This window comes from Equus asinus, chromosome 23, assembly GCF_041296235.1.
Source record: "Equus asinus isolate D_3611 breed Donkey chromosome 23, EquAss-T2T_v2, whole genome shotgun sequence".
NCBI lineage: Eukaryota > Metazoa > Chordata > Mammalia > Perissodactyla > Equidae > Equus > Equus asinus.
In genome coordinates this window covers 33,528,730-33,543,964 of record NC_091812.1, presented here as the reverse complement: position 1 = coordinate 33,543,964, position 15,235 = coordinate 33,528,730, and the positions used below count along the sequence as shown (strand labels likewise).

Sequence of the window (15,235 nt, the reverse complement as noted above, 5' to 3'; positions counted from 1 at the left end):
CTTCAACTCCCAAGGAGCCAGAGGGAGTTGGGGAGTAGGGAAGAAGTTCAAGGGGGTCAATTGGGAAGAAGTCAACTGTGCTCCCCTTTTCCACTGAGGTAGTCCAAGCCACAGCAGCCCAAGGTGAAGGAAGGAGAATCTTTCATTTTAAATGAAGTGTGAGATTTGACTAGTACCTGGGGCTGGTTATTTTACTTACCTCAATAAGACTCTGGGACAGAAGTAGCCAGAAGGTTTTTATGTTATCTGAGAATGACCAGAAGAATCCTGGGACCTGTCCCATATTTCATTAAGGAGCATAGGAAAGAATTAGACCTCCAAATGATGGAGGAAGAATAGATTCGTTTTCTGATTGTATCTACTTACAAGTCCCACTTGTTCAATGAGCCAGTTGCCCATTTGCATATAAAAGAGCAGCCCATTCACATCATCACTCTCTATCCACTTCCCTTACGTTAGGTTTTTTCATGGCAATTAAATCACTGGACATATTTTAGACTTATTTAGTTGTTAATTGTCTGTCTCCCTCTACTAGAATACAAACTCTTTGACAGAAGGGACTTTGTTCTGTTTTGTTTTCTGCTGGATCTCCAGTTCCTGGAATGCTTCCAGGCACATAGTGGGTGCTCAATAAATATTTGTGGGAAGAAAGAAGGAAGAAAGAAAGGAAGGAAGGGAGGAAGGAAGGAAAGAAGAAAGGAAGTCTACGTTCAACAAACATGTATTGAGGCCTTATTATTTTGCTAAGTGCTGGGGTAAGAAACATTATATCAAGTTATTATGCTAGGTGCTGGGGTAAGAAATATAATTCAAAACAAGGTCCCTGTACATCAGGAGCTCACAGGCTTATGGGGGAAAGGGGGCGTACAACCACAGTGGCAAAGTGTATGATGGATGCTGTGACAGGGAGAAGATCAGGATCTGTGAAGGGCCCCTGAATTGAAATGAGTTGAGGGGAGGGTCAGGGATGGCTTTCTAGTGGAGGTGGCCATTGTGAAGCTCCTGAATGAACCCTAAAGGAACCATCTGTTGGTGGAATCTGGAAACGTACCACTCAGGTTTCAGTGGTGGCATAATTGAATTCCTACTCCAGTAGTCCCTCAGACTTCAGAAGGCCGAGTGGGGCCATGGAGGATGCAGATTCACGGGGGAGCAGTAATTCAAGCCACTGGAGTTTCTCTGATTGTCTTACTAGTCTAAGCGATCATGGGAAATAGTATTTTAAACAGCAGTATTTTGTTTTGGTATTTTATTTGCACTTTATTCAGGTGCTACTTAATTATACCAGAGTGAGTCCCACACAAACTAAAATTATCAGGAGTACTTCTATCATTGTTTCTTCACTTGTGAAATCCCTCACCCGAGAATCCTCACAGCACTACCAAAGGCTCTGTCACAATCATTCGTGTAAGACCACTTCGGAGAAAGTGCGTGTTGAATTCCATAAACTCAGAAGGCTTAGGTACACAACACATTTGATGTTGTGTCATAGAAGGTGAGAACTTTTCAGACATAAAGGAACAAAGGAAAACCATGAGTAATTTTATTAAACAGATTTTTCTTATTTAGCTAATGGATCAATGCCAAGGCATTTTTGGAACTAACAAGACAACATTGATGAGCAAATCAGGCTAATATTAGTATTAACAGCATCATAGTCATTTTTGACTTTAAAATGGCAAATAAATGAACAGTACAAAAGTGTGCTAACATTCATTTTATGAATAGATGAAGAATAGCTAAGTAGGTCTCAAATATGAGCTGTTTTAGTGGATGAAAATGTGACATTTAAAAGTTAATAACCCTAAAAGGGGTACAGAAGAGTATAATTATACCAGATCTGAGAAATTCAATGATCATTTACTTAATTGCTTCAGGTATTTTTTTCTTTGATTGACATAGTAGAATAGTGTTTTGAGCAATATAATCTTACAGATGCTCCTTGCATTCAGATCTAAGTACCTAAAAGAGGCATATGGATCAAATTTTTGTAAATGGAGTACTTTTAAATGCCGCAGGAGGAGAACCACTTAAACCAGGAGAAAGGAAGATGTTCGGGGATGATGGGCATTTGAGTCAGGGCCCCCTCTTGCTTCCTCTCTCCATAATCTCTGAGCTTGGAGTCGATGCCACCAGTTCCAGCATCCTCTCCTGGATCTACTTTGGATTGTCTTTGCCAATATCAGCACAATTGCATCCACCTTTCCTGTTTCAGGAATTCTGTGTAAATTTTGGCCAGTTGAGTGTACTTTCCTTGTCTTCTGCTGCAACTATGTGTTTATTTATTCTAGCAAAGATTGTCTTTGTCATTTCTAGGAATTTGGGGCAGGAGTGATGGTAGCTGTCTGCCATTTTGATCTCATCACTCTCCTCAGCAACTCTTTTTCTATATTAATAATCATGCCCAAATTTAACTTTTAGAGAAACTAGATTTTAATTTTTCATGTATATCAGTTTGCTTAAGCAGGCATAACTGTTAAGTTGAACAAATGAGACTCAAAATGTACAATCATACCGCCCCCACCCCCCTGACATTCTCTGCCTCCACTATCTATTCACCACACTTTGTGGAATTAATTCTTTCTCTACCCCTGGATAAAATCTTGTGCAGTTTCCATAATTTTTATGATCACTCTTAGATAATAAAATGTCTGCTGGTCACATTTCAATAATTAAAATAACCCATCAAAATTATAAATTTCATTTAAGGTTGGAGATATTCTCCTCCTCCAGCTAGGGTCTGCTCCAGGGAAGTATGCAGAGGGAAGTGGGTGTATGGGGCTGGGGTCGGGGGAGGGTTGGCTGATTTTCTATTTCTTCACTTGCTCTTTTTCTCCCTTTCCTCAGACAACTAGACAACTAAAAGTCCCTCTTGTGATTATTCTATTAATATTAATTACTTAACTGAGACTGGTTTTGTTATCTGAGAGTGATCAAAAGAAAATATGTACTTGTCCAAGATTTATTTCTAGGGGCAGGGAGAGGACCATCCCATAAAGGCGAGCTTGAACAGGCAGTGGAGAAAAAAGATGAAGTTATTTTTCTGATTGCATCCCCTGAGTCCCAGCTGTTCAAAATAATGATGAAGAGGGGACCTCTTTTCTTCTCTGGGATCCTTTCAATAATCTGCATATGACACTACTGAGTTTACCTAGACAGGAAAACGGAGCCAGAATTTCCAAGGGCAAAGCCACTGCTGAGAAATAGGAATAGACTTTTGGATGATTTTTAAAGGTAAAGACTTTTAACAAAGTCTTGGTATTACTTGTTTTTGATGATGACTTTTTTGGCAACGGTGCAAAAAAGCCACAGTTGGTAGAGGGACTGTTGTTTTTTAAAAATCAGCCTCTTCCTCAGTTATGACTGAAGATCTAAGATGATAGATGCCGACTTCTCCTTCATTCCAAAGTGAAGTGCCGGATCACTGATGTAGAACATGCAAAGAATTTAGGGAGTATTTGGTTTTGAGCCTATTGGTCTCTCATCCACCTTGTAGATAAAAAAGAAAGAAAGAAAGAGGGAAAGAAAAGGTTGAAATTGAAGAGACCTGGCTGAGAGTATTTGAAATTTGGAGGAGCTGTTTGGAGAGAGCATGCATGCTGAGTCCCAGCCCTCTTGTCCCCATGGGATAGGGGCGGGAAGTATGTCCTCTTCACTTTAAGCTGCAGAGTAGGACCTCAAGGATATCAGGGAGGGAATTTGATAGGTGTTCCCCTGAAGCTGGGGGATGTGGTGGACTGGGCTCTCTCTCATTCCTGAAGAAGCCTATGGCATCAGAGGGGTACTTGTATTGGGAAGTACCTGCACTTCCTTCAGCACGGATCAGAGGAGTATGCTTTCTGGGGACCCTTATAAGCAACCCGAGAAAGAAAGGTCAATTGGGGATCATCTACAATGAATCTTGCCAACAGAGATTCTGCCAGCAGGTAAGTTATCCTCAGCAGAAAGAGGCTGGTTACCCTCAAATGTGGAACTTGAGAGGAAGTCCTGCTCTTTCCCTTTACCAATTACCCAGGTTATCTGTCAACTGGGTTTTCTTAAATGCAGCACATATCGGAAGAATTCATCTTGGAAGATTAGAAATTGGATCTTTAAAAAAAATGTATACTCAGGAAAATGAGGAATAAGAATGATATTATGAAGTAAACTTCCTGTACAAACATTAGATATTTTTTATATTACCATTTGACTCAAGCTAGATTTTATTATGCAAATTAAATGGAAATTTTAGTGATTATCCTGTGAGTTTGTGATGTGTTAATTTAGCTATCTCACATACCAAATTGCCAGTCTCCAGTTTGTGATCTATATATAAAGCCCAAAAGACTTTTAAACATATGGAAGTTCTTTTATAAATTACCCACCCTTATGTCAGGTTATGAACATTTCTAGACCAAAGTGATTTTTCACATTAAGATGGTATAGGCTTAGGTTTGCCTACATGCAACAGAACCCACAAATCAACAGTGGCTGTTCACATAAGGTTTTATTCTTTCATTTAAAAAGTCTGGAGGATAGCAGGTCAGGACTGGTATGGAAGTTCCAAAAATTGTCAGGGACCAATTCCTTCCAGCTTTCTGCTCTGCCATGCCTTGGGCAGGGCCCTAGATGGCTGCTGGAAACCTGTCATTATGTCCACATTCCATGTAGCAGGAAGAGAAAAACAGAAGGACCTTTCCTGGAGGTTACATAAATTACTTCCACTTATGTCCCATTGTCTAGAACCAGTCACTAGTCATATCTAATTAAAGGGAGGCTGGAAAATGTCATCTGAAACACCATGTACCCTGCTAAAATCTGGAGGTTACTGATGAAGATGGGAGGTCTAATATCAGGGGATAACATTTGCCTCTAATACAGGCCACACAGAGGTTAACAGTGGGCTCTGGAGTCAGACAGCTTCTCTTTGATTCTTGGCTCCACCGTTTACTAGATTGTAATGTTGGTCAAGAGTCTAAAACTTCCATGTCTTTGTTTTCTCAGGTGTAAAGTGAGAATAGTGGAGTTTTCATGAGCATTTAATATGAAGACATTTAGAATGGTTTCTGGCCATGTGCTATTGTTATTGCCATAATGCCCATGATTTCCTATAACTCACCTTAGTGAGCTCTGGAGTTTTTACTACTCTAGCCCTGGAACCTAGTAGGATGCCTGGCACTTCATAGGTATGGATGAATGAATGAATGTGTGAATGAGTCAGATACATGAGTTTTGAATGGTGGAACATCTACTTTCTTGCTGGTTTACTTGAGTGCTACTTAATCCATTTCAGCCTCAATTTTCCCATACTTAAAATGGGGGTAAACTGTGCCAAGTGTTCTTTCGCCCTTCAGATGCATTCTCCACTCTTCTTAACCCTGCTTAGTGCCAAGGAGGCTGACCTTTACGGATTGCATCAATGAGCTCCCTTGCCCTCTGGCTTCCAGTTGGGACTGGCCTGTGGAAGTCACTGACAAGTGATGATAAGTGGGTGGAGAGTTAGCTTGGACATTTATTCTGGTGGTTTTCTCCCTGCAGGGCCATGGTTTAGCAGTGGTTGTGTGCTACAGATTGAATATTTGTGTTCCCCCAAAATTAAAATGTTGAAATCCTAACCTCCAGTGTGATGGTATTAGGAGATGGGGCATTTGGAAGCCCTTATGAATGGGGTTACTGCCCTTAAGAAAGAGAGAGCTCCCTCCCATCTTCTGCCATGTGAGGACTCAGTGAAAAGATAGCCCTCTCCAGACACTGAATCTGTCAGCTTCTTGATCTTGGACTTAGCTTCCAGAACTGTGAGAAATAAATTTCTGTTGTTTATAAGCCACTTAGTCTATGGTATTTGTAATGGCTGCCTGAATGGACTAAGACACTGTGTGTCTGTGCTGAAAGCCACAACTATCAAGTGGCCTTTTCTTTATAGCTGTAGGTCTTTCTGGGTTCCAGTAACTGTTCCTACCCTATGGCTCACCACTAGTGCTATCCTCAGGGTGCTTCCACATTGTTTGTTGATTTTCTGAATGCTAGGCCACATTTCCATAAATAGATTTTCATTTAACTCTCCTCGTTTCCCTATTTGATTGTTTTTTTCCTTCTGTAACCATGTTTCATACACAACATTCATAGGGTGCCTTTGAGTATTCAGTGAAATAATGCATATAAAGTGCTTAAGGCAGTGTCTGAAACAGAATAAGCACTCAATAAACTTAAGATTCACTGATGCTGTTGTTTCCTTTTACTCCTCATTATTTCATGTTTAGCATCTGTTTCACATGATTTTTAAAGGTATTGATTGATTTATTGAAATATTATACTGCTGGAAATGATCAGAGCATATCTAAGGTTAATTTTGGGGTCAACCTTACACCTTAAAATGAAATGTTGGCTAGTAATTTTTTTTTCCCAAAAGCTATGTCTTCTTTTTTGTTTAAGTATATAATATGAAACCCAATACAGTGTCCCCTACCATTGACTTGTGAACCTGAGGATCTACGAGGAAGAGTGGTTGAGCTAAGGGTATAGAAGTCAGAGCTGGGAAATTGGGCTGGGAGGATGGTGATTCATGAGGTTGAGGTCTTAGGGAGCAGTGGTCAGAGAAGCCAAGGATCTATAGACACATGGAGTAGACCAGGGAATTAGGACCAGAGACTATAGTTAAAATTGCTTTGAGTAGGGTAGATTCCTAGTTATAACAGAGCCTTATTATACTGACCCAAAGTGGACCAAAGGTGTTTGACTATAGCCATGATATTCTTGAAGTTGAAGGCTACAAATTTCTAAAGAGTGATTTCTTTTTTAAAAAAACAAACACAAATCTAGTGGGATTATTGTGATCTGGAGCTTCCATTCTTGGAGAATCTAGTCTTAAATAATAGGCTGTCTTGGTGGTAGTGAGTTTTGGTTCTCTGCTGTGAACCTCCATGTTGGTAATCTTCCTGAGTTTTGTAGGGAGAAAATGTTGAATCCTCAGCATCCACTTTTGTTCCTAAGATCCCCTGGATGTAACCCGTGATGCTTCTGCAGTTGGTTTGAGTACGTCTTACAATCTGTAGGTTTTCCTCATAGTAATAATTGCTTGATAATTTATTGAGTTATCTTCTGTAATAGAGAATGGATAATAATGATGATGATGACAATGATGATGATGATGGTATCTGAAGTTCTATGTGATTTACAAATTGATTGCTACAAAATTTTTCTCACTTAGGGCAGTTAAAATATACTAACCTTGAGAGGGAAGTAGAAAGGAGAGAGAGTATTTAGTTGAATGCAGCACTTTTCATTTCACAGAAACAACCAATTTGATTTTTATTTTCCAAGAACACGTAGTAAGGAATTGCCATTTTTGCATATTGACAATGAAATAGTTGACTGCTATGAGACGTTGCTTATTTTTTAATGTCAATGGAGTCAACAATTAAAATCAGAATGTACTTCAACAGAAATATATTTTACTAACTGACTATTTTGACAATTTATTTTTTTATTTGTGGCTTCTATTTTTCCAGATTTGGATATCAGAAACACATGAACAAATGGCACAAGTTTATTTAAACAAAGAATTGGCTGAAATAAAGAGCAAGCCTTTATTGAATGAGGAAACAATGAACTCTGGGATTATTGAAAGGTATTTTTAATACTTCCTTTTGCTTACAGAGCATGCACATGCAGGAAAGGATTAAATAAGTAGTGAAGAGGTATAGAGGCCCCAGCTACACATTACAGGAACACATCAAGCACAATAACACATCTCAAGCTTCCATGCTTTCTATTCATGCTATTCTCACGGTTTGGAATTCCCTTTCTCTCAGTTGTTTGCCAATCAGCACTACTCATTCTGGGTCCAGTTAAAATGTCATTTCCTCTGTACATGTTTTTTCTGGTCAGGATTCTGTCTATCTAAGTTTGAACCCCAGCCTCATAATTTACTTGTGAAATTTGTTTTGTCTATAATCCTCAGTTTGTTCACTTGTAAAATGGGAATTATAAAAGTATCTACTTGGCAAGTTTGTTCCAAAGTTTAGATGAAATGAAGTATGAAATATGCACAGAAATATTGCCTGACATGCAGTAAGAATTAGGTAAGCTGTCACTAATCAGAATTAATTGCTCTTATATTCTTGCCCCCTGAGCATTTTGTTTATGTTCTACATAATAGTTGAACTTACATTATAGTTATTTATATGTATGTGTGTTTTCCCCAAGACAGAGAGTTCCTTGAGGGGAGGAACTGTTTATTAGTCATATCTGGAGTCCTGCAAGCTGGCAGAACACCTTTCCATGCAAGTGTGTGACATAGACTTTATCTTATATTGTCATTATTGGAAAATGCAGTAGAGTAATGACCAAATGCTGCAATTTCCATTTACATATTGGGAAATTTTATTTTGCAAAGTGTATTAAAGTTGTAAACATGAAAATCCTTTAAAAATTATTTATCATAAAGTCAGCCCTAAGTTAGTTTTTGTATGGCTTTGAAAGTTTATAAATGCCAGTCTGACATATTTCTAAAAATTGTTATCTTGTTTCCAGGGACACTGGATTGCCTGCGACAGGCTTTGGAGCTCTCTTCACTAGACACCCACCAGATCGACGCAAAGTGTTAGTAGTCCCTAAACCACTGCAGATTGCACAAAGGTTTCTTAACGATTCAGGAGATTTGTTGCTGGGGTGAGGAGGCAAGGGGTGTACAAGGTCAACAAGATGTCCTTTCTGTGGCATCTTATAGTCTTCTTTCCTTTAACAAAAGGATTTTTTTCATTAAGACGCGTAGCATTAATAATAATAATACAGTCTATCCTCATTATTCTCAGATTCCATGTTTGTGAATTCTCCTACTCAATAAAATGTATTTGTAACCCCAAATCAACACTTGGGGTGCTGTTGCAGTCATTCACAGACATGCATAAAGTGGTGAAGAAAGTGAGCCACCCCATGCACATGTTCCCAGCTTAGGTTGAACAAGGCGAGGCTCTGCCTTCTTGTTTTGGCTCTCATACTGTAAGCAAATGTCCTTTGCATGGTCTATTTAATACCATTTTATTGTGCTTTTTCTTGGTGATTTTGCTGTTTGAAATGGCTCCAAAGTATAGAGCTAAAGTGCTGGCTGATGTTCCTAAGCATAAGAAGGCTGTGATGTGCCTTACAGAGAAAATATGTGTGTTACATAAGCTTCATTCAGGCATGAGTGACAGTGCTGTTGGCTGTGAGCTCAATGTTAGTGAGTCAACTATATATACTAAATAAACAGTCTTTGAACAGAAACAGTATAAAACCAAGTTATGTATTGATTGGTTAACGAAAATATTGTGACCAGAAGCTCTCAGGAACCTAACCCTGTATTTCCACTAGCAGCAATGGTTCAGTACTTGCCAATTCAGTGTTCACAGTGACTTTATAGAACATTAGTGTCAATAATGAGAATTGACTGTATAACAAGAGAGTGCTATTTTTACTGATAAAAGAAAGAAATTTATTTTGGGGGCAGCATGACTTGTTACTACAGAAAAGAAATTTCCTTTCCACTCATCCTTCTAAAGAAGACAAACTTTCATAATTTCTGTAATGATATATAGATAATTGATGTGAAAATATAGGTACTTACAAGCATGACAAAATTCTAAGTACGGTCATGCACTGACCACATAGCGACTTTTCAGTCAACGATGGACCTCACATATGACAGTGGTCCCATAAGATTAGTACCATATAACCTACGTGTGTAGTAGGCTTTACCATCTAGGTTTGTGCAAGTACACTCTATGGTGTTCGCACAACAACAAAATCACCTAAGGATGCATTTCTCAGAATGTATCCCCATCATTAAGCAACGCATGACTCTATTGGATTGTGCATTATAAGGATATAAGTGCCTGTCATGATCACCAGAAATTTGGATGTTTTTGCTTCCTTTGAGAACTGTCTGGCATTAGAACTAATGCCAGAGTCTGCATGGGGTGGGGTTGGGGAGTGCCCTAAATGATAATATCCCACCCCATTTCCCAGTTAACTGTTGTGATTATGGCCAGGTGTTCTAACCCTGTGGTTCTAACTCTGATGGCTCCAGCAAGACTGGCCTGGCTTATGTCCTCCACAGCCTGCTGTAGGACCTCTAAATGGGCTGGAAGGTCCACGAGTAACCCCAGGATGATCCTTGAGGAGAATGTGTTTCTGGCTTCCATCAAAGTAAAGAACTAAAAACATCCTTCTGGTTCTCTTACCTGCACTGAAATCTGGAAGTTCCAGCCAAGACATAGGAAGGCAGAATGAATCCAGAGGTAGACTTTAACAACTTTATCAAAACCCTGAGGAACTCTTAAGAAAATGATGAGCTAAAGCAGGAGAGGTCTGAGGGGATGGGAGGAGGTCAGAAGGAAGAAGGCAAGAGTTGAAGTCTCTAGATGGAGTCTTGAGCCAGTCTAGGGTGGGAGCTGTGATCGCAGTGGGCCAGGCTTGGACAGAAACTGAACAAGTCTTGTCTATTGTGTTTGAAAACTTAGATTATATGATCAAAGTTGGATTTTCTGCACTGACTTTGCTGTGTTCAGTCCAAGGCAGCAAATGAGACACCCAGGGCTCTACATAAGAGAGGTTTTGATGCCAACAACCTACCTCCCTGAAGCTCTGATCTCAGCATCGGAATCTGTGATGTTAGCCATGGATAGCCAGTAGGACCTGGAGTTGTCTTCCCCAGCTCCGATTAGAGAAGGAGGTCATGCATCAGAGGAACTGGGTAGTGTATCTTAAGGAGAATGAAATGCCAGGGGAAACAAGTGCACGTACACCCAGAGATCTGCAGTAGAGGCACTCAACTCATATCCCCTACACTCGCAGTAAAGATGCCAGTTGAGCCTCTCTTTTCAATGGGCCACCTATGTTGTCATCAAAAGCAGAGGCAACTGATAGACTCAGGAAAAATACAGATGAAGTGTCAGTTAAACAAAAAAAAGTCAGACACATCTAAAGAACAAAAGCATTCTGATGAATGACAAGATATAGGCAGTCTATATCAGAGGAAGCAGACCCAAAGGAATGAATGCACCAGGAGTTTAAAACCAATGGAACAGAAATTTAAAGCTTTATTACTTAAGGAAATAAAGAAAACAGTTGCAAATATAAGGCAAAATAATAAAAATCAGGTTGGCATTAACTTTCCAACAGCAACTGGATGCAAAAGCGTAACATTAAAGTGTTGAAGGAAAGAATTTTGAACCTAGAATTATTTAAATGTGGGGGTCAAATAAAGATATCTTCAAGCATACCAGAACTGGTTTCAGACTTACTATCCTGCCATGAATAACTATAGAACTGGGCAAAGTAAGTCAGGCAGGTGTTGTCAGGTTTTGCATAGTGACCAGTGTGGCTCTGTGCTCCTTGAGGTGAGAGGGGCATCACATTCTCTCTGACATACTCACCAATGACACTCTTCCCGACTGTGGTGTAGGGAGGAGAGCCCATGGAGAGCAGTGTTTTTGTTGAGCTGGGAGGCAGGAATAAGTATTTAGACCTTCTGATGTGACTGGAATTTGTAGGACAGGGTATTGGAGAGAAGGAAGTTGTGTATGGAGGTGGGAAAAGATGTCTGCATGATGTTCCCCTCAGGTTCTTGGTCAAGGGCCGGGCTCTGTATGCACTATCAAAATAATACATACCCTTGGTTTCAAAAAATCAAACAAACTGTCTATAGCATATTCTGAAATTTCACAATGGTGCTCCCTCCTGCTTGGTAATATGTGTAGTGGGCTCCGGGCCTACATCACCTACCTTCAAATCCTGGTCCTGCCACTTACTAGCTGTATGATCTTGGGCAAGTTGCTTAGCCATTTTGTACCTTAGTTTCTTCATCTGTGAAATGCGGATGATAATTATAAAGGCACCCATGTTATAGGGTTGTTGCAATGATCAAGCAAGTTAACATGTAAAGCAGTTAGAACAGTAACTGATGCATACATGGTAAGGGCTGTGCAAGCCAGCTAGGCCAGACGCTTGGTAAACCCTTTCAGTCTAGAAACTCGTATCTATCGGTTCAGAGAAATTAATTTTCTTGTCTTTTCTATTTTATTTTTGTTCTTACGATCTACTTTGCTCTGTTTGTTCAACCTTACTATTGAGTTCTCTTTTTGTTTTCTGAATCCTTCTGTTTTTATATGATCCTTTCTTTTTTCAGTTTCATAACTGCAATATCTTCTCTTATCTATTTGGGGGTATTGGTGACAATTTGTTTTTCTTAAATATTTTTCTCCGTGCATAGTCTGTTTCCGCCAAGAAGCTTTTTTGGTCGTTTTTTATTTGTTGGTATGGTATTTATCTTCCATGCTACGAGCTTCCCTCAGATGTCTGGTAATCAATTTGGGTTTCCTGCTCGTGATTGGGAGATGAGGCTCGGAGCCTATGAGTGAGGCTTGTTGACTTGCTGCTTTGCTGGAGGGATCTAGGTGGGTCTTTTTTCTTTTGGCAGAAGCCCTGGTTTCCGTATTTTAGTCTTTCCTGGTAGGCTGGTCAGATCCCCCAGAGGAAGCTCCCCTAATCGCCCAGCTACAGGGTGAAGGGCTGGCACCTGTGTTCTTGAAGTGAGCAGGGCAGTTGGCTGGGATGTTGATATTAATCTTTCATTGTGTTCGGTCACTGAGCCATGTTGTTGATCAAGGACTTTCTCTTTTACCCTTTCCAGTGAATAAATTTCTAGCTTCCTGCTGGAGTAGGGGAGGGGCAGTAACCCTGCAGTGGGTTCTGAGGAAGCGCTTAGAGGGCTAACTGCTTCTCGAACAGCTCCCCCTCAATCCTGCTTTGCTGCTTTAGGATTTATTCAGCTTTCTGAGCCAGAGACCACTTGTCCATCTTCTCTCGAGCTTCCAAAATTTGTTTCTCTTGTCCCTTTTCCTATTCTCCTTGTTCTTGTCGGTTTATTATTTTTTAAGTCTCTTTAATGTGGCTTCAGTGGAGCTTTTTGAGGAGGCAAGATGTCATGTGTACATGTAATCTTAACTCTGAAGTCATCAAGTCTCATTTGAAATGTCACCTCCTCCAGAGGACCTTCCCTTCCTACAGCCACCCACAGCCCCCATGGTAGGTCCCTTGTGGGTGTTTGTGGCACCGTGTACTTCTTTTGTCCTAACACTATTCATCTTGGTTGCAATTACTTGCATTCTTGTTTGTCTTTCTTGCTAAATTCAATGCTCTGAAGGGCAAGACTGTCAAAGCTTTATCCCCAGTGCCTAGCAGAGAGCCTGACTTACAGCAGATGCACAATAATTACTTCTTGAGTGCATAAATTATTTTTGATGTTGAACAGCAAATTATAACGGAAAAGGGGTATGGCTAATTCCAATCTGATTTGATTTAGGGTTTCAAGGCCTGTAGAACCAAAAGTTGTTCTTAATTCTATTCTGGTAAATGCATTAGAAGACATAGTCTCTTAGAAAATCAACCCTTATTAGTTTGAATTGCTAGAATTACTTGTTTGTTTTATTTGATTCATGATGATTAGCAAGGAAATGAATACATGAGCACCTTCAACCATCCTCTGCTAATTCCATATGTAATTCTTTCTTTCAGTTAATGCACACTAATTATAGGATGTTCCATATAATAGAGTGCTGTGGTGTTTTAGAATCTACTGTCCTGAATATTAAGTATTTTTTTGCTTCTTGCCAACTGTACAGCTGTGGAAGTTAAATGTCAACTTTAAAAGGCAATGAATAAGAATGAGTTTGCTCAATGGACCAAAATAATGTGCTTCAACTTATAAAAGAAATGCTGTAATCATAATGGAAATTTAAACTTCAGGTTACCTCTTAATAAAACAAACAAAAAAACAGAATAGAGGTATAGTTTTGTTGTTAAGGAAACAATAGTCAGATGCGTTTATCTTAACTTTTAGATAGCGTCCATTACGTTGTGATGGCATATGACAGTCTTTTTCTTTTCTCACAATTCAACCAGTAGCCAACCCACTTTATTTTGGACCAATGTATAGAGAAGGCACAACACCTTTCTTCCTTAAATTGGCAGCAAACGTCTCAGTGGAACATGTTGAAAATCAGAACAACTAGAATGTTTGACATCACTGGACTTATCACTCCTGATCTTAACTAGAGAAAAGGCCTCTGTGAATGATTCTTTCCACATATGCCACAGACAGAGATACATTTTAATATTGTAATATAGGGAGCAGTCAGGTTGAGACTAAAAGTGGTATCAATGACTTAAACTTGAAAAATGACTTTGATACACTTTGAGGCCAATTGAACTCATCTAGAACTAGAGTTATTATTTCTCTTGAGAGTTAGTTGAATTTCCACCATTGAGTTTCCAAGGAATTGGTGTTGGCCAATGATGGAGGGGATGAAAGTCAAGGAGGCTCACAGACCTGTTAGATATCAACAGTGCACTTATAGTCTCAAATGGGTACAGTTGCATATTTCGGGGGTCTGTAACATACATTACTTTTACTACGTGGATAGAGACATTAAAGGTATAGAAAAGTAATGAGAGGCATATTTTCTTTAACGCACGTTAAGAAGAGTGGATGGGATCATGAAGATAATTAGTAAGTTAATTTAAGTGTCCTTCATTATCTTCCTACCTTGTTTTCAAGAATCCTCAAGCAACTTCCACTTAATTTGGAAGTACTCTTTATGAAGCTTGGAAAACTAACTCACTAGTTATCAGAAGGCCCCTGGATATCTGATTATATAATACAAAATCACTTAGTGATTTGTCCGTAGAACCAGACAGTTGTAGCTGATTCATCCTAATAAGTAAGGTTTTCCATGTATAATATCTGGACTATGTCTGTGACCATTAAACAAACAAACAACCAGAACCCAGAACAACAGAACAAAAATTATCAAGCAGATCCAATTTTGAAAGGGACATGTAGTATAAACATAATTTTAATATTTTCTTTCTCAGAAGCCCTTATTTAAATATGTGTATATAACCATGTATGATCCTGGGATAATGATTCACAGAAGTTAGATTTTTGACAGGGAAAAGCCAATTCTGGCCTAGAGTATTTGCTGGGTGAGAAGCAGGTCCATGGGAGCCTGGGTGATTTTGTGGGCAGCCCAGGAGCACTGGCTACCTACGGGAGGACGGAGAAGTAGACAAGGTAAACCCCTCACAAGGTCAGCCCTAACCACTGTGTCTTGTCATTTTTAGCAAATTTCATTGCCTCCAGGTGATAGTGATTAGTGTATATTGCTGAATTTTTCTGGTAAATGTATCTTGTTTCTAGAATTCATCCAAGCACTTA

At 39.5% G+C, this 15,235-nt stretch overlaps 1 protein-coding gene across 6 annotated transcripts in view; it reads left to right on the top strand.

Moving 5' to 3' along the window:
- CFAP95 (cilia and flagella associated protein 95) overlaps positions 1–15,235 on the top strand; it is a 104,746-nt gene that overhangs the window by 25,042 nt on the left and 64,469 nt on the right. For all 6 annotated transcript variants that reach the window (XM_070495942.1, XM_070495941.1, XM_070495940.1 and 3 more), the window contains exons 3-4: positions 7,488–7,606; positions 8,512–8,580. In XM_070495942.1, coding sequence (XP_070352043.1) covers positions 7,488–7,606; positions 8,512–8,580 — 188 coding nt within the window. The remainder of the gene's footprint in view (positions 1–7,487; positions 7,607–8,511; positions 8,581–15,235) is intronic.